This window comes from Neophocaena asiaeorientalis, unplaced genomic scaffold (assembly GCF_003031525.2).
Source record: "Neophocaena asiaeorientalis asiaeorientalis breed wild unplaced genomic scaffold, Neophocaena_asiaeorientalis_V1.1 scaffold152, whole genome shotgun sequence".
Classification (NCBI taxonomy): Eukaryota; Metazoa; Chordata; class Mammalia; order Artiodactyla; family Phocoenidae; genus Neophocaena; species Neophocaena asiaeorientalis.
This window is the reverse complement of record NW_020185338.1, coordinates 1,575,774-1,595,496: the sequence shown is the minus strand read 5'-3', so window position 1 is coordinate 1,595,496 and position 19,723 is coordinate 1,575,774. Positions and strand designations below refer to the sequence as shown.

At 49.4% G+C, this 19,723-nt stretch overlaps 1 protein-coding gene across 1 annotated transcript in view; it reads left to right on the top strand.

The window, feature by feature from the left end:
- The window catches only part of DGLUCY (D-glutamate cyclase), a 51,757-nt gene that overhangs the window by 5,565 nt on the left and 26,469 nt on the right, over nucleotides 1-19,723 (top strand). Inside the window, 9 exon segments of the mRNA XM_024736236.1 lie at nucleotides 1,340-1,380; nucleotides 1,383-1,537; nucleotides 4,230-4,352; nucleotides 4,355-4,382; nucleotides 5,515-5,637; nucleotides 8,003-8,206; nucleotides 11,768-11,917; nucleotides 11,920-12,018; nucleotides 16,378-16,477. Of these exon segments, the coding sequence (XP_024592004.1) occupies nucleotides 1,340-1,380; nucleotides 1,383-1,537; nucleotides 4,230-4,352; nucleotides 4,355-4,382; nucleotides 5,515-5,637; nucleotides 8,003-8,206; nucleotides 11,768-11,917; nucleotides 11,920-12,018; nucleotides 16,378-16,477 (1,023 nt within the window).

Here is a 19,723-nt window from a genome sequence, read left to right as displayed (position 1 = left end):
TCCTATTCTCCCACCCCATCCCCATATTCTCTCCCCCTGGAGTGACTTTTTCTACGTCTGATCACGTGACTCCCTCTTTTAAAGTTCTTCGGTGTAGGGACTTCACTGGTGGCGCAGTGGTTAAGATTTCGCGCATCCAATGCAGGGGGCCCGGGTTCGATCCCTCGTCAGGAAACTAGATCCCACATGCATGCCGCAACTAAGGAGCCCACATGCCACAACTAAGGAGCTCCTAAGACCCAGCACAACCAAATACATACATACGTACATAAATAAAATATTTTTTTTAAGAAAAGTTCTTTGGTGCCTTCCTGTGGCTTGTACCTTACTTGATATCAGGCCTGTAGTGACCAGGCCCTGGCTCAGTACCTACCCCCCTCCGACAGTCCAGTCATCCCCAACTGTCTCCTCAGAGAAAAAGTTCCCAGGAACATTCTTCTCTTATCATTTGTGGACTCCAGGGTTGGGAGGGTCCTTCAGAGCCCCACCTGGGCCCGAGGTCAACTCCTTTACGAGCCCCTCCCATGCTGCCATCTCAGCGACTTTTAGGGGCTTGATGCCTGCATGCTGTTCACATGCCGCTCCCTCTGCCTAGGATGTGCTTTCTCCCTTGTCCAACTGGTGAACTCCTATTCAGCCTTTAGGACCCAGCTCCAGCATCTCCCCATTTGTGGGAGAGAATGGATTTCTCCCTTCTCTGAGTCACTCCTCTATCTAGGCAGTTAGCACTCACTGCTCTGTATTGCTAGCATCTGATTTCAATGGAGCCTCGCCTGCCAGTGTAGGATTTCAAGCTTCTTAAAGGCTGGCCGTTATCCTCTCCATCACTATAGCCCATCACCTGGCCTGTGCCTGGCACGGAGGAGCAACTCAGCAAAACGGTTTTGGAGTGAATGAAGAATAGGCTTATGACTAAAGACTTTCAACCCTGTGGAGGAGTTTCTCTAAGAGAGCAGAGAAAGGCCTTTCCACTGTTAGCACTGAGAGCTTCCTTGTCCCTTTGGTCTGCGGGCCTCGCCTCGATGACAGAGAGGGCACCATTGTCCTTTACTTGCTGGTTTGGCTGGTTTCCGGTTGAGGTTACAGGAAATATAATAGGGTAGAGGCAGGGGCTACAGTATATTCATGCTGATTTGATAGTTTCCAGTCTGGAAAGGATGAAGGATGTTGAAGGATGCCAGCAAGGCCCCCTGCCCCAAACTGTGCTCACCACCTTGGTGCTGGTGTCTGAAATTTCAGCCCCAGATGTCCTCTTCTCCCTCCCCAGTCCTTTTTAAAAATGCATTGTCAGAGTCCATACCGAGTCTGGGGGCCTATGAGCTTTCCCTTGTGTCTCCAGGACGGGCTGTCCCCAGTTCTGGAAGTATGAGTTCGGCACCTGCACGGCAGCCTGACCTCGCTGGAGGAGTCCTCGGGGCAGCTGAAGGACATGATGGCCTTCCTCCTGGGCAGCAGCTTCTCCCTGGAAGGGGCCTGGGAGAAGGGGGGACTCCCCAGAAGGGACTCAGCAGGCCACGGCCACATGGGTGCATATAAGGTAGGGATGCAATCCACAGGGGCAGAACGACTTGAGAATGTGGGTCATCTTGTATTTTCCTGCAGTGGGGAGAACAATGGTGCAGGAGGCAAGAGACCTAAGCTCTCCCACTTTCTAGCTGGGCAATCCAGGACAAGCGGTTAACCTCTCTGGGCTTTTTTTCCTCATCTGGAAAATGGGACCACCAGCCTCTCCCCTGCCTACCTCTGTGAGCACCCAGCATGCCCTTGGGAGTGCGAGTCAAGCCCTTCCGGGCAGATCATTGTGCTGTGTAAACCAAACCTGTTTGGAATTTGTCTGGCTCCTTTAACTTCGGGCACCTCAGTGAGATTTTTGAAAAAGCTCCCTGGCAGCGGGGAGAGCACGCCTGGCTGGGTAAATGCCCAGGGATTTGTGGCAGAGCCTTGGCCAGGCTGTTAGCTGCTAGGTCATGTCTCTGTCAGGAAAGCTGGGTCATGTTCTTGGCCAGAGGCGGCCGCTGGTGGTCACTAATGCAGAGTGGCTGCCTCTCGGAGGACGTGCCCGCCATGGGGCCGCCTCCCTGCAGTGTTTTTGAGGTTTTATTCCAGCCACTGCTTGTCATGGGGTGGGGAGATGGGGGGAGTGGAGAACCAGATCGCTCATTCCCCTGACCCCTTCTGGACACTTGTGTGAAGTCTGGGAACATACTCTGCTGGGTGGATGGGCAGCCAGTGTCAACAGCCAGCCCCAGGTTTCTTTACGGAGGACGCAGATTGGAGATTTCATCTTGGGTCTGAGACGTTTATTAAAACTTGCCTGGTTTGGGCTCCTGCCAGAGGGGCCCAGGCTGCCTCTGATGAGAAACAAGGCTGCCCACAGTGCATGCTGCTTTTCATGTGTGAAATATGTGTCTGAGCAGTTTTCTTGATGGTTGGGAAGGGGGGTTGCAGAACCACAGCTGCTGGCTGGGCCCCTGCAGGGCTGGCCCTGGAACACACCGCTGTCTGTGGCAGGTAGGAGCTGGGAGGGCCTCGCGGCTCATCCTGGCCAGCCTTTCATTTTAGATGCAGAAGCTGAGGCTCAAGAGAGAAAGGGACTTGCCTAAATCCCAAAACCAGGCTGGAACCCAGGACTCCTGGCTCCCATCTGTAAAATGCCCATAGTGGAGGTGTGACAATTATAAGATGCTTTGCACAGAGGTGCCCATTGCTGCCCAGAGGAAGTGCTCTGCAGAGCCACAGTCTAGCCACACCTCACCATCCCAGTGGATACCAGATAGCTTTCTGTTTAACATCGATGCCTCTGCCCGTTGGCTGCTGGGAGAAATGGCCAGGCTGCCATCATGGATTCGGTTGGCGGCCTTGAGGGGATGCAGGGAGTCCCCCAGAAGGAGGCGCCTTGGCCTTGAGGAGTGCTGCCGGTCTCTTGTGAGTGTCCCTGGCATGTGCTCCCTCCTGAGTGCTGTTCTGCAGACGTCAACCTGGCAGGCACACCAAGGTTTCATCCTGCTGCTGCCAGGGTGCTAACAGCACGCCTTTCAAGCAGCTGCCAAGACTGTCCCAGTGGTATATCCTCCTGGCCATGGCCTGAAGCTTTCATAAGCCCCACTACAGGGACCAGAAAACATTCGGGGGTGGGGGTGGGAAACAACAATATAAGCAGGGAAAGTCACACAGGTCATCCTGGGCAGCTTCTACTGAGGCAGGAGGAGTGAGCAGGGCTCAGTGGGGTCTGTGGACTCATGGGGCAGAGGAGACCCTGGGGCCTCCTTCGAGGCTCCCGCTTCCTGGGGACCCTCTGCCTCTGATTCTCCTAGAGGTCTTCCTTTGTGTTCACGGGCCCCTTGAGGTCTATGGAGAAAATTCAGAGGGTCTATGAAATTGGGTGGGAAAAAAATTTGCATTTATTTTTCATAGCCTCAAACTGAAATGGAGTGTTTCCTTCCGTTATGATTGTAGTGAAGAAAAAACCGAGCACCACGTCAGCAGCCCCTGTGATTTGGTGGCTGCCCAAAGAAGTCACAGACATGCCCATGTCACACTGCAGTCCTTCCTGACATCTCAGAAATATCCCGTATGTTGATCACTACTTCAGAATTCCAAGGGTAGGTCTCCCATCTTGTTCCTTGCTTGAGTTGCTAATGAAGAAGCATACCTATCACCGTATCATAGTTTTTTCATAATTTGCTAACTGCATTTGCAGCATAATTGGTTTCCTTTGTAACCCTATGCATTCCCTTTTACACAGTTAAAAATACTACTTCGACGCAGGTCCGTAGCTGCACCAGACTTCCAAAGGGGTCCAGGATGAGTACAAAATTAAGATTCCCTGTTTTAGACCAATAATTACCAGCCATCTTCCTCATCTTTATGTCACGTAAAAGTAGAAGCTAGGGGGCTTCCCTGGTGGCGCAGTGGTTGAGAGTCCACCTGCCGATGCAGGGGACATGGGTTCGTGCCCCGGTCCGGGAAGATCCCACATGCCGCGGAGCGGCTGGGCCCGTGAGCCATGGCCGCTGAGCTTTGCACGTCCAGAGCCTGTGCTCCGCGATGGGAGAGGCCACCACAGTGAGAGGCCCGCATACCACAAAAAAAAAAAAAGTAGAAGCTATATTTTTATGATGACTACTTGGACCTCCTCCTTCACTGAGCTGCTTTGAACTCTTGGTTCTGAGGGCTTTCATCTGTGCTTATTCTATTTTTTAACATTATTTCACTTGATTTCTTGGCAGACAGAGGTGCCTTGTGCCACCATTGCTGGCTTTTGCTGCCCTCTGGTGGTCACAGTGAGGCCCGTTGCCAAGGACAAACTGGAACAGCTGGTGCACGCCTGTTGCTCCGTGGGGGGTGAGCATATGGACAACCGGTTCACACTGGTGACCCAGGTCAGTGTCCACTCTCGTTCATGATTCTGACAGCTGCACGTGGACTTCTGCCTGAGAAGACGGGAACTTGCTGTGTTCCTGAGTTCCCCTGACGTGTCCTCATCTTTCCCAGCGGTCCTGGGGGTTAAGGCCCTGGACAAGACCCAGATTCCTGCAGTAGCACCAGGGCTGGGTTTGCAGGTGCCCTTCAGGTTTGAAGGTGATGCCCTTGGCAGAATAGCCAGCCTCATCCATTGGTCCCTGTGAACTTCAAGTGAACCGGGGGTTGGGGAAGCAGGTGGTGGAGGATGTCAGCAGAGCTATTTGCCTTGAAATTTGAAATCATAGTAACCGCTAATCTAGGCTATTGTTCAGTGGCATATCTGGGCAGGGGGCGGCTTCCTTCCAAATGTTAACTTGAGCCGAAAGCCATTGATCCCCAGTGTATTAACTCAATCTGATGGCAAGTGAGCAGATCCAAGCGTGGAAGCTTCCCAGGCCTCTTGGAGGCTCTCAGAGGGCCTGATGAGAGCTTGGGATTGGGTCTTGGGTGAGAGTCAGAGTTCAGAGTAATTGAACTCACTCAGCTGCTTAACAAACAAAATCAGACAAAGCCCGGCCTTCTGTCAGCACCTGTCACCTCCCTCACAGAAAGATGGTCTCAGGACCACCCAAAGCAGAGTGTCGGCAGTTTTATCATTAGTGGGATGAATTGAACCCAATACATCCATCTTTGCTGTCTTCGTGAGCGCTCTGATATCCGGCCAGGGGTAGGGATGCTGTTGGTCGTCAAACAACAGAGTTTCTGTCTAGGTTATGTGACTCGGTCTGCACCAAGATAAACTCAGAATCGCAATCTGTATGATGACAGTGTTGGACTAAATGCCCCCTAGTCTCCTCCAGCAATCACACCACGCATTTAAGATTCCGTGCTCTGAAACTATGCCCCTCAAAATGCACTAGAAGTCAGCAAGTATTCCGGGTTGGTCAAGTCTGGATTCCTGGTGTCCTCCCTGGACTTCTCCAATTTACAGTGGTTCTGTGACTAGAGTTGCTCTTGGAGAAAGAACCATAAACTACTCAACATGTTCAAATCAGATAGTGCCAGCTAGTGCAGGACCCAGTGGAATTCACTTTCTTCTTCCATCTGCAGAACTGTTGGGTATCAAAGATCTTTCCAAACCTGACCACGGGGAGCCTGTGGTGTGTCAGCTAGGGCATGTTCCAGTGTTCTGGCCTTCTCAGCTGACCAGTCTCGAAGGTGTCCGCGCCTGCAGTACGTCTGGGCTTAAGGGGGCTGTTACTCTGACCTAGGAGGGAATTGGGTGGGTTTCCAGTTCCTGAATGCATAGGCTTATGGTGCAATGACTTAAGGAATAAAGTCATAAAACACAGGCCTATAGACCACAGCAAAGATCCCTCTGACTGCTTTCTTTTCATCCCAGTGCTGGGTCTCACCAGAGCAGCTTGTCTTTCAGCTCAAATATGTTTTGATTGAATATATTTCTATCAGCGGAAGGCTCACAGTCCAATCTAACAGAGGTGCCAGTTTTGCTTGCTATTTTGAGACATCTTGGAGGTTAGTGGGGCTTTGAAAGCAAAGGTGAAGGCAAGCAACTCAATTAAGCAAAGCATTTCACGTGGTATTTGCCGGGTGTTCGAAAGCAATACTGTCGGTCCATTTTTTTCAAAGGCCAAGGGTGATACTGCACTGAAGCGACACACGAGGGCCCCCTAACTAGCACACGGTAAGGTAAGGATATGACAGAAACGTTAAAAATAACTGTTGCAGCCCATTGTTGTAGAGAGAGGAAGATTCTAGCCAGGTCAGCCCGGCTTGCACTACAAATCATAGAATTTAGTGCTACTTTCAATTTCTTTTTAAAGCATTCACGGACGCTTAGCTATTAGAATGGCCTCATGATAGGGGAAGATTATCTCTAATACGGTGATAGGGCGTAAACACCAAGATCCAGGGGATTCTAGTCGTTTATTCACACAAATGTATTGGGAGCCTACTCTGTGCCCAGATCTTAGGAATAAAATGCTGCAGGAGACAAGATGCAGTTCTCAGGGAGCTTGTGGTCATTTACAAGTGTGTGTGTGCTCACGTGTGTACACACATCCACACACCCACAGTAAATATCCTCCAGCACGATGGTCTCAGCCCTCTCCTGTCCCCTGCCAGGGGGATGCCCTGCAGAAGAGCTCTCACTGCGGCTGGGATCCCAGCACACGATAGCCCTTCAGTTGTGACTTGTGATAGCATGTTTGATTGTAAATGAGAACAAATGACATCATTGGTCAGGGACCACCTTGAATCTTTCTAATTTATAAAAATCATGCTCAAACCTCAATATTTAAACTTCTATTCGCAATAGATTAATTGCTGCACATCTCACAACAGATGGGCCAAAACGCCATGTCACACTTCGAGCTGACCGTTCTAGTGTGTGATGGCTTTAGAGTGACAAATTTTAGGTTCTGCCCCAAACACAGAAAAACAATTGCATTCATCGAAATCCTTAGTTCTTCCACTTTTTATCACAGCTGAAAGTTAAGTTAGAATGCTTGACGCATCTGTCAGTAGGTTTTCCTTCTGAAGTGTTGGCTGACTTTGGCTTTCCGTTAGATCTGAGAAATTTTACAGTTTCCTGTGAAATCCAAGACGTTATTACTCACTCAATTCATGTCTACATTTATTGAGCACTTATTGTGTGCACTTGTGAGATGGATAAGCAATGGTCCGTCTTCTCTGGGAATATACAGCTGAGTGGGGTTAAAGTACTCAATGTACATAATGTACATTGTACATTATGACACTTCAGTACATAATGACACTGAAGAAAGCAGAAGGTCTAAATTAAGTTATGGTGACGATTAAGCACCTAACAGGCCAGGCACAAGGACATGAGAATGGATAATATATGGCACCTGGTTCAAGAATGCAAACCATCACTTATACCGAGGGCTTACACTGGACCAGGCACTTTGCCGAACACTTTTATGTGCATTTTCCAGTTCACTTCTGACAACAACCAGATGAGGCATTTTCATTATTTTACAGTTGAGGAAACAGGGTTAGAGAGGATAAAGTCACATCTCGTGCTCAAGTGTGTTCCCCATGCAAAGTCATGTCTTAGTAACCATGCTACAGTGCATCTGTTGCCCAGAATCTAGTGGGGGAGAAAAAATTAGCATAAACCAAAGCAAAATATACGGGACATGAGAAAAATAGAAGCTATGTTCAGAGAGAACTATTTGTTAGCAGATCTAACAACTGCTGCAAAGTAAAGCAAGATGGCTTGATGCGTTGCAAGTGTTTAGTAAGTACTTTCTGATATCCACGGGATTGCATCGATGGAAACTCCTAGAGCCCCAACTGTAGCTGTGGGTACCTCACTTCTTTGCCCACACTCAACCCATCTTCACCTTCCTAAAAATCAGGGGCCCCCATTAATGTGGAACTTGATTTAGTCGTAAGCCAGCTTGTCCTGACCTGGTGCCAACAAATGGTTAAGGAGTGCCGTTGGCTAAGTCAAGGCATGGGTGCCATCTTTCCCATTAATGGTGGGCTAGATGGGCATGGACAGGGTTTGATGAAGTGGGCTGGGCTCAGACCCTCCTGTTGTGTGCCTTAGAGATGCCACTGGCTTTCACCAGCGCACCGGGTTGCACAGTTATGACTGACCTGAAGGGTACAGTGGCTCCAGCCAGATGTCTCACCCTTGAGGGAATGCCAGAGGTCCATCACATTTCCCAGGATCCTTTGCACTGCAGCATGGCGTCAGCTTCAGTCGCTCAGAAGGTCAGAGAACTGGAGATGATAATTGCCATCGACCCAGGTAAGAAACCAAGCAGTCACACCTCAAGGACCTGGAGAAGTTCATCACTGATGAATGTTCAGGGGAAAAAGCAGCATGCCAACTGTATCTACAGTATGCTTTTTTTTAATGCTAATACTGTGTATGAATCCGGAAAAAAGTAAACGCACCAAAATACTAACGGTGATGATCTCTGGATAGCGTGATTGCGGGTGATTTTTTTTCTTCATTTTTCCCCCCAAATTTTCAACACTAAACGTACGAGGGAGTTTGGGAGGTGGGCACGTTCCCATCCAGAACTAAATTGGGGTTGCGTAGGGAAGAAAAAGGGAGAGGAATGGTTTCTAGGTAGTCAACTGCCACTGTTTAACCAATGTCATCCGTCATTCCGTAATAATGTCTCTGATCATCTTCTTTTGTGCCATTGCCTGGGGTTGGGCGTAGACTAGATTTTGTGCACCGGGCAGCGGAGACATGAGGGGGTGTTGGATTGCTCCTCCTTGGCGGATCCTTGGTGGGGCAGGACCCTGCAGAGACAACCTCACAACAGTTTGCAGCCGACATGTATATTGTATTTGGCGTCTCAGAGGATAGCCCTTCTGTGGTTTGAGAGCCACTGACTTTCTAGACATGAGACAGGGCTGCTGGGGTCCAGTAGGGGTCTGCTGGTTCCAGTTAGGACGAGGTTTGCTGAAAGGTGCTTGTCTGTTCGTTCATTCACTCATTCATTCATTCATGCTGCAGAAAACAGTTTCCTTTACATGCAAACACAGAGTAAATTTGGGATATCTGCTCATTACAGACACACCTTTCAGGACACACACATACATCGAGTCGTGGCTGTGTATACAGAGTCTCTGACATAGCCGGTCTCCGTGGTGAATATTTTTTAAAATTCTGCAATACTTTCTGTCTCACAAACATTCTTACCCAGGCTGACAGCTCTCCTGCTCAGTACAAGCGTCATATGGGAAGATGTATTATTAGCTCTGCCATTAGCTCAGATAAAAAAGTAACTGGGAAGTAAATTTACTGCAGACACAGTGCTCCCTTTGCTTAATCAAAATGATCTGGGAGGTCGTCCACAGCAATACCCTCAGTGCTTGGGTGAACTCTGTGTCAAGGCTTGAAGCACGAGGCTCGGGGGATAGGCAGATTTATGACTGTCCAGAGGTGCCAACATTGTTTATCAAGGAACGTCTTTAACCCTCAAGAACAACAGAGGCTTCTGATTCCCACTGTATTAAATAAGCAGGTATAAGACTGATGGCCATATATTGAACACCAGTCACGGAGCATAATAATAGAGCCACTCAGTCATTTTTGAGAAGACCTCACATGGCTGGCGTTTGAGGTGCCTGGAGAAGATGAAGAAATGCAGGTTTATAATGGTAATGTTTGTGCTAATAATAACATCATCACAGATGGATGGACGGCTTTCAAGTTGACAAAGGTCTCTCTCCCCTCTTCTCTCTATGCACCACATCCTATTAAATAGGTTACATTCCAATTTTTTTCTTTTAAGATGTTGTTATTCTTCTCCCCACTTATCAACAGTAATTCACGTTTATTGTAGAAACATCAGAAAACATGAAAGAGGCAATAAAAATTACCAGGATCCCATCACAATTAACCATGATTAACAGTTTTATGTTTGCCCTTAAAGTCTTTTTCTTCAGTCTTGAACCTATAAGACTGAATGTATATATATATATATATATATATATACACACGTATATATGTATATTCCAATATATATATTGGAATAATACTGTGATACTATTTTAGGACTTGCTTCTTTCCCTTTTAAATGTATTGTGAACATCCTTCTATATCATTAAATATCACCACAACATCCTTTATAGTGTTTACATAGAATTCTATTTTATGAATGTTCTACCATTTTATTAATAGCCTATTATTTGACACCACAAACAATGAGGCACTGAACATCCTTATGACTACATTTGTGTACATACCCATGATCACTTTATTAGGATAAATTCCTAGAAGTGAATTGCTGGCTCCAGGGGAGTGTACAAATCTAAGGTACAAATCACCCTCCAGACAAATGTTCCCGTTTCCACTCCCACGGGCAGTACGTGAGGGGCCCTTGCCTCACAGCCTTCCTCCACCTGGACCACCCCCAGCTCCATGTAGGAAAACTGATGTTCAGAGCAATCAAGGGACAAGGCCAAGGTCACACAGCTGTGATGTGCCAATGCCTGGACTTGAATGTATGTTTCCAGATGCTGAATCTGGAGCTGTTCCTCCATAACCAGAATCCACACCCTGTGTCCCTCCACGTTGTCCAGGTACCTCGAATGCAAGTTGACGCCCCCCGCGTCCCTTAGGTCCCCCTCTCGTTTCAGCCGCAGCTGGGGTGGGAGTTCTAAGTCACATCCCCCCCTCTTCCACGGCACAGATACGCCCCGAGGTGGCCTGAGCATGGACGGAGGCACAATGGTATGTGATGAGAGTCCGGAGGCTGTGCAGCCTTCTGGGACTGGCTTGGCAGCCACGGTGGCATCTGTAAGATGTAGCTGGTGCCCGGCCACCCCCCCACCCCCACCCCCGGGTTCACTGCAGCTGCAGTGGGCGGTTCCCAGCACATCAGCTTCCCACCTGGGCCTCGGGTCTCTCTGTTTCTCCAGGAGAGCAGGTGCGGCCCAGAAGTGCCGGGGAGTCAACGCCCCGACGGGCAGCCTTCACCCAGTAGGGGGCAGAGCTGGTGCATACGGCTCAGTCTCCCTGTCCTCTGGCAGGACAGTCCCCAGGGGTTACTGCTCGGTTTCTTAGAGGATCTCAAGCAGGATTGAGCCGCCGTTGCCTTTGGAGTTAACCTGCTCACTCACACATCCTTTCGTGGCTTTTCACCTCCTCCCTCTTCTGACTTCTTTCCTGGGCTCCCTCTCCACTGAAATACCTGCCCCCAAGCCCTTGTCTTAGGGTCTGCTTTGGGGGAATCCCCAGCTAAGACAGCCCTGTTTCCCTTCCTCCTTCTGTATTCCCTGTATTGGTTAGAGCTTGCTAAACTGCTCTAACAAATGACCCCCAAGAGGCTTTGCTCCAATACATACAGCAGAAATGTTGCCTCTCTCACACAACAGTCCAGGGCGGGTCCTCCAGGGTGCGTGTTCTAGCTCTGCAGGAAGGCGATCTGCTCCCTCGCGGTCACTCAGGGACCCAGCAGCTCCGCATCCCAACGTGAGACCCCCAGGGGGCGCTGGCTGTCAACAGCCCAGCTCCCAGGAAGGGAAGAGCTTGGAGTAGAGCCTGGAGGTGTACGACCAGGCCAGGGGGAGGCCACATCACCACTCCCACTCTCTTTCCACTGCTCTTCGATTGTCACATGGAGAGGACCTGGTCTCGAGGCCACACTTAACTGAAAGAGAGGCTGGTGGGCCCCTTACCCAGTGACCCTTCTCGACTGGCCCGGGAGGGGTCTGCCACACCTTCAAATCCACTTCTGAAACAAAAACAAACAAACGAACAAAAAAACAAGCTACTGTCCCCATAAGATGCTACTTGGAACACAGTTATGTGATTTTGTGATTTAATTTTGTTTTTGCCTAATTTTAGGCAGCCGGGGTCTCGGGCACCTGCTCCATCCAGGCAAGCTGCTGCGGGCCTTCCTGTCTCCGTCCCACGTCCGCTCCATGCTCCGCACCACCGGCTTCCCCGCGCATCTCAACCACGAGCCTCCGGAAGAGACGGACGGCCCGCCGGGAGCCGCGGCTTCCTGCAGGCCTGGGAGAAGGGGGTCTCCATGGTCGTCGACCAGAGAGCCTTGAACTTGCACAAGAAGCTTGTTGACGAGGCTGTACAGCGAGGTGAGCAGTGAGAGGAGGGGAGTCCCTTTAGCCAGATGAGGCTTCATGGGCAGAGGGTGGAGGGAGTCAGCGTTTGTGGGACTTCCTCCGGGTGCCCAGGCACAGTGCTAGGCACCTGACACGGGGCGTTTTCCTTAACACTCAGAACAACTCTGTGATAGCAACAGCATTATCCCCATTTTATGGATGAAGAGACTGAGGCTCTGAGAGGGCCAGGTGATTTAACCAGGTGGGGATGATGAGCTGGAATTTGAAGCCGGGTCCACCAGGCCCCGTGATCCCACCTGTGCACATGCTTCCCCCCGTGAGAGGCAGGGGTGACCTGCAGAGGACACTGAGACACCCGGGACAGGCCTGGACCCCCGAGTTGAGGGTAGAGTGGTCGAGAATAGGGTGGTGGAGAGACTTAGACAGCCGTGTCCCACAGAGCCCAAGTGGGCAGGATGCCCCACACTTCCCAGGTTCCCGGAACACCCAGATGGGCATCAGAGCCGAGAGTGCTGACCGTGCGAGCCTGGGACGCTGCTGTCAGTGTGTCAGGACCAGCCTAGGGTGCAGGGTGAACAGCTGCTACTCATCTCTCGTCGTTCTGTGGGTGTCACTCAGACATCAGCCGGGAGCCTACCGCACTTCCGACTGCCTGTCTCTCTGTGTCCCTCAAAATGCATTCTTCAGAGAAGTACTTTTGTCTTCTTAGCCTCTGAAAAGGGCTTCCACCTCAGGAAGGCATATCCTAAAGCGCCTGCCACGTTAGAAGTTGTGAAACGGCTGTGTCTGGACATACAAAACCCATTTCACACGATGAGTGTGTATTGAGTACCTAATATGTGCCAGGCGCTATTTAAGGCTCTTGGGATCCATCGGTGAACCAGACTGACAGCCATCCTGCCCTCGTGGAGTAATGGAGACGGTAAACAGCATAGGAAAATAATACAATACGTGTGTAGTGTGTTAGAAGGTGATACATTATGGAATAGAGTGGCCCGGGACCCAGGGAACGGGGACTGACAGGCCAGGCGTGAGGGGGGCATGCAGGGGTGGGCTGCCCTCTTAAACAAGAGGGTCAGGGAAGACCTCCTGGACAGGGTGCCATGTGAACAAGGCTTGAAGCAGGTGCAAGAGTGAGGCCTGGACTGGCTGCGGGAACAGTGTCCCTGGCTGTGACAATGGCCATGAGGTGGAGTGGGGGCCCGGCAGGCTTAAGACAGGACAGCAGCCAGCTGACCAACCTGGAGCAGGTAAGGAGAAGAGGAGCTGGATGGAGGACAGAGGTCACGGTTAGGTTTTAAAGGATCCCCCGGGGGCTTCCCTGGTGGCGCAGTGGTTGAAAGTCCGCCTGCCGATGCAGGGGACGCGGGTTCGTGCCCCGGTCTGGGAAGATCCCACATGCCGTGGAGCGGCTGGGCCCGTGAGCCATGGCCGCTGAGCCTTGCACGTCCGGAGCCTGTGCTCCACAACGGGAGAGGCCACAACAGTGAGAGACCCGTAGTTCTGGGGATGGATGGTGGGGATACTTGCACAATGATATGAATGTGCTTAATGCCAGAGAACGGTATTCTTAAAGATGGATAAGATGGTAAATTTTACGTTAGGTGTGTTTTGCCACAATTACAATTTGAAAAAATTTATAAGAGTGCAGATTTGAGCCTGGATAACTGGAAGTGTGGGTGCCTATTAGACGTGCAGGTGGGGAAGACAGCAGGCCATCAGATCCACGAGTCGAGTACAGGAGAGCCGTCTGGGCTGGAAAGAGGAACTGGAGAACAGTTGGCACATGATGGCCTCAAAGTCAAGACACTGGATGACATCATGGAGGGAATAAGTTGAGACAGAGAGAAGGACCCAAATTGTGCCCTGGGACGCTCCACGCCCAGAGGTCAAGGGGAAGAGCAGGATCCTTCGTCCAAGAAGGATCAGCACTGAGGAAGGAGGAAAACCAAGAACCGTGCTGTCACCAAGGAGAAGGAACAGCCAGCTGTGCCCACTGCTTCATAGGCCGGCAGTCTCTTCCATCTGGCCACGCCCTGCTGGGTGTTTTTTGCTGCCCACTTTCCCAGAAGTCGCTCTGCCCTCCTGTTCACCTGACCGCCGGCTCCATGCTGGACCTCAGCTCAGAACTGGGTCTTGCCCACACAGTGGCTTGGAATTTGGAATTCACTGTATTAGATTTTGCAGAACTTTCATTACATGTGGACGAAGAAAGTAGAAGCAATTTGGCCTTTTAATGACAATGATTTCAGTTCTTCTTTTATAAGTGAAGCCTGGGAAATGTTTAAAGAAGAAAGCTCCGTCATTGATTCCCTGTCTTGAAGATAAATTGATAAATTGGTTCTTTATAGCTTAGGTGCAGGGTCTCCTCTCGTCCCGACCTTCCTCGCCTGGGCTTCTTTCTCTCTGTGTGCCCCCCTTGGAGATATGCTATGTTCCCCAACCTGTGTGGCTCCCTGCTGCCCCGTCTTACTAGTATCCTGTATCCTCAATCCAATTTCAAAGAAATAAAGAGCCAGGCTTTACACAGCACCTGCTTTGTGCCAGGCCCCCAGCTTGGTGCTTGGCAAACATCACACCATTGCATCCACAGCAATCCTGGGAGAGGGCCTGATTACCCCCATTCTGCAGAGGGGGAAGCCAAAGCTCAGAGAAGTCCCGTGGCTTGCCCAAGGTCACACAGCCAGGAATTGTTGTTTGGTTCTATTCAACCCCCTTGCGGGGCCAACAGTCTGTCCCTCACAGCACACAGAGGGACTGGGTCTTTCGACCTGTCGTGACTGCCCCCCATTCCCTGGGGTGTCACGTCACACATAGATTGTGCCTCATGGGTATCCCTTGATGGACGACTGCCCTCCACTTGTCTTTCCCCCTAGGCAGGGTGTGGAACTGGAGAAGGGGGGCTGGGAGAGCCCCGGTACGGGCACTTCAGGATCTCTGACAGTGATCTGGCTCCTTGCCCTCAGCTCGCCCCATCGACCCACTGGGGTGGCCGCGACAGCTCCCAAAGGGCTTGCGGTGACAACATGGGGAGGCTGGGGTGGGAAGCAGCTGTCTCAAGCAGCTTCTCAAGGGAAGCAGCTGGTTTTAACATAGACAAGGTGCTTATTTGGGTTGGCTTTATGTGAGGGGGTGAGGGGCTGATGATGGAGCTTATGGGGGTAACCAAAGCTCCCCCAACCGCCCCTTGATACTGCTGCTGGGCCACAGAGCAGTCCGGGAGCTCCTGCAGAACCAGCGGGACCGTGAGTACTGGGTCCACCATCCCTGTCCCAGGCCCTCTGTTAGCCGCTGGATAAGACTTCATCCTGGGCCAGCGAATATGCAAAGATTCTACCTCAAACGGCTCTGAGGGGGTTTAGTTAATGGAAACCAAATCAATTTTATTTTATTATGGGATTTGTGTGTGTGTTCCACATATTCTACAATAATATGTATTATTATTATAATTAGAAAGTGTGCTTTTTATTTTATTTTATTTTTTTGCGGTACGCGGGCCTCTCACTGTTGTGGCCTCTCCCGTCGCGGAGCACAGTCTCCGGACGCTCAGGCTCAGCGACCATGGCTCACGGGCCCAGCCGCTCCGCAGCATGTGGGAGCCTCCCAGACCGGGGCACGAACCCGTGTCCCCTGCATCGGCAGGCGGACTCTCAACCACTGCGCCACAAGGGAAGCCCGAAAGTGTGCTATTTTTAAGAGTCAAATTCACTTTGGAAATTACTTGATGCCAGTAATTAACTCAAGGCCCAGACTCTGGGATTTTTCCTCTGTTTTCTTGAACTTCCCTGAAGATAGTCAAGGGGGGTGGGGTTGGGGAGCAGATGAGAACTTAAGCTGGAAACTAGTCACGACACCAATCTACCTACTTGGCTTTGCCCAAGTTATTTAACATCTCTGAGCCTCAGTTTTCCTCCTCTGTAAAATGGGGAAATAATGGTTCTTATCACACATAGTTGTTGTGAAAGTTGAGAGTCTGCATGTCACATGCTTAGCAGAGAGCTGGCTCACTGTCACCAAGGGCACCTAACCATGTCCCCAGCACTCACGATGGCAGTGGGCCAGGATAGGGCTCTGGTCATATGGTACTGCGGGCATCTGTGTGCAGCATATTTGCTCACCCACAAGACTGGTGACACTAGCCCGATTCCACTCCAGTGCTGGCCAGCTCTAGGGTTTACTCAGGACTGAAAGTAAACTTCAGTATCCTCTGTGTCTAGGTCTTGGCTTACCTAGCAAAGTATTCTACAGGTAGATGTCATTCAATAATGGTAACTAATGGATACTTTCCAAAGAAGCTTTTGAAAAGCCAAAATGAATTCCCCAAACGCAGCACTAGGGCTGATGGCTCCACCCTTTGCCTTTATTTTCAAGGTGTTCTGAAGAGGTAGATTCCAATATTAACTTACCAAGGCGGATCGGCGGAAGCTGCTCAGGCATTTCTATGCAGAGACGGGAACCCCAAGTCACCCAGGTATGTGTGTCCCATCCCAGTTTAAGTGGGTGACATGTAACAGCCCACATGCTGTTAACTTTGACAACAGCATTTCTGCACACCTCAGTCCCCCAGAGAGGACAGAGCCAGGAGTCCAGTGTCCTGATGGGCCAGACTCACCAGTGAGGCTAGGGGGTTTCAAGGTGTCTGGGGCCTTTGCAGAGGATTTCTGGAAGTAGCAAGTCCCCGAGAGATGGCATGTCTTCCTGACAGAGGGAGAAGATCGGAAAATTATAAAATAAACAAAAACTAGCAGTTTCTCAAACTCGGTTACAACCCATTAAAGAGAAGTGAAATAATTTCAGTGGGGGGTGACCAGCATCTTTGGAAAATGAAATAGAAATAGAAATATCATTGTATTTCTTGTATAGAAACTGTGTGTATGTATGTGTGTATTTTTTACTGTGTGCTGTGGTCAAACATTTTTGAAAAATACTTCTTAATTATATGTAGGGAAGTATTTCAGATCTTGTAACTTTTAAGAGTGTTTTGCAAACTTTTTTGACAACAATCCACAGTAATACATTTTGCATTGCAAACCAGTACACACATACACATAACTAAAACAGAAATTTCAAAAAACAATATTTACTCTTGCTATGTTCAATATACCCTGATATTTTCTATTCTATCCTATCCTATCCTATCCTATCCTATCCTATCCTATCCTGTTGTATCCTGTTCTAGTCCACTTTTCAGAAAATGCCGACCTGGCCTAATAAGTTTATTTCACATAAGCAGAAATACACCATTGTAAAGCAATTATACTCCAAGAAAGATGTTTTTTAAAAAATAATGTTTATTTCACAGCCCCTACCAAGTATCCACTTCAAATGTTAAAACACTGCTTTAAGAGGCCTGGAGGGTGTAGCTGCCCTGCAGCTCCCAGCAGAATCTGGCACTTATAATGAGGACCCTGAGTCAACAAGGAAAAGTTTGATGGGGGATCCGACATGCTATTTAAAGCTGCCAGAACGTGTGTGGCACATATTAGAAACGTTTGTTTCTCCAAAAGGTTGGCATACAAACAAAGCTCTGGCAACTCAGGGAGAAACTAGAAAATTCTCTCGGGTGGGACCGTTGATGCCAGATAACACAGGTATTGCTCTGTTTGCTGCGTGGAGGCGGGTGAGCCAGATCTGACTGTGCGGGGAGAGGATTCCGCTGTCTTTGGAGAAGATGCATTAACACTTCCCAAGGCGTAGGCCTCCCAGGACTGAATTACTTCCCGCTGTAGCTCAATGGACCCTTATGGCCTAAAGCAATCAATCCACCGTCACAAGGTATGTAATGAGTTCCCCTGGGGGAAAAGTCCAGACCAGAGGATGTATTCATCTCAACTGGAGCTCTTGCTCTGAACTGCCTTTTCATCGCCATTGATATACATCTAGAGGAAATTCAGCGTCAAAGCTTTTTCCACTTCCTGGTTCTGCTTCTCAGAAAAAGTGATTGCCTTTTCCTGCATTGGGCATGTAGCCTCAGGACCACATTCTAACACCTACTCCGTGGCCTGCCATCCAAGCATACAAGGTGCACCACCTTCTAGCACAACTAAAGGACATGGACAGGCACGTAGATTTTGATTTTTAAAACATGTACAGCAGGGCTTCCCTGGTGGGGCAGTGGTTAAGAATCCGCCTGCCAATGCAGGGGACACGGGTTCAAGCCCTGGTCCGGGAGGATCCCACATGCCGCAGAGCAACTAAGCCCATGCGCCACAACTACTGAGCCCGTGTGCCACAACTACTGAAGCCCGTGCGCCTAGAGCCCATGCTCCGCAACAAGAGAAGCCACCGCAGCGAGAAGCCCACTCGCCGCAACTAGAGAAAGCCCGCGTGCAGCAACGAAGACCCAACGCAGCCAAAGATAAATAAATTAATTAATTAAAAAAAAAAACATGTACAGCAAAAGCATTCAGAGTGAAGTGTTCTTTTGTGATATTGTGGTAAAACATGCACAACATAAATTTTACCATTTAACCATTTTTTAGCGTGCAGGTCAGTGGTAATAAGGTATATTCACATAGCTGTGCAACTATCACCACCATCCATCTCTCTAAATTTTTCATCTTCCCAAATGGAGCTCTGTCCCCATTAAATAATAACTCCCCATCCCCGCACCGTCTCCCTAGCCCCTGGCAACCACTGTCCTACTTCCTGTCTCTAAGAATTTGACTACTCTAGTATCCCATATAAGTGAAATCATACAGTGTTTGTCCTTTTGTGACAGGCTTATTTCACTTAGCAAAATACCCTCAAAGTTCACGCATGTTATAAGGTGTCAGAATTTCCCTCCTCTCTAAGGCTGAATAATATTTCCTTGTATGTACAGACCACATTTTGCTTCCTTGTTCATCCATCAATGGACCGGTTGCTTCCACCTTCTACCTAATGTGAATAATGCCACTATGAACATGGTTGCATAAAGACCTCTTTGGAACCCAGCTTTCAATTCTTTTGGGTCTATTCCCAGAAGCAGAATTGTTGGATCATATGGTAATCCTATTTTAAATATTTTGAGTAACTACCGTATAGTTTTCCATAGCAGAGTTAAGATTTTAAAGAACTCCATCTTGGGGGGATTTAGAGAGATATAAAAGAGCAATTTTCATGTTCTTAAATTAGATTTTCAAAACAGTATTCCTCCTAATCATGATAGCAGCCACACCAGTAACCCTTACCGAGCCCTGAGTAGGTGTGGAGGTCTGTGCTAAGTGTCCCTTGTGCATTTTCTCACTTAAGCCTTTCGACACAGTATGAGACACGTACTGTTGTTAGGTCATCTGACAGATGCAGAAAATGAGGGCTAGAGGGTTTAAGGGACTCGCCCAAGGCCAGCAGCATCAGGACCTGGAACTGTACACAGTCTGATTCCGCAACCCACCTTCTTACCATCACCCTATCCATGCCCTTTCTCTATCTCCTGCTGTCTAAATAAGTTTATCTTGTGTTAGAGTCATTTGTCTTCTATTTCAATTCCTTTTTAGTCTCTTTTGTGTCTGTAAAGCGAACAAGATCCTGGGATAGGGCAGCAGTGGGCCAGTAGCAGCCAACACTGAACCCACTGGGTGCTGGTGCCCCTCTGGTTAACGGAGACCTGGGCGGGGCACCAGCAGCATCTACCACAGTGACCCTGACCATTGGCCTTCCTGCTCTCACAGCCTCTGTCTCTAATATGCTGCTAAAGATTCTGATACTATTTCTTTTCTTTTTTTTTTTTTTTTTT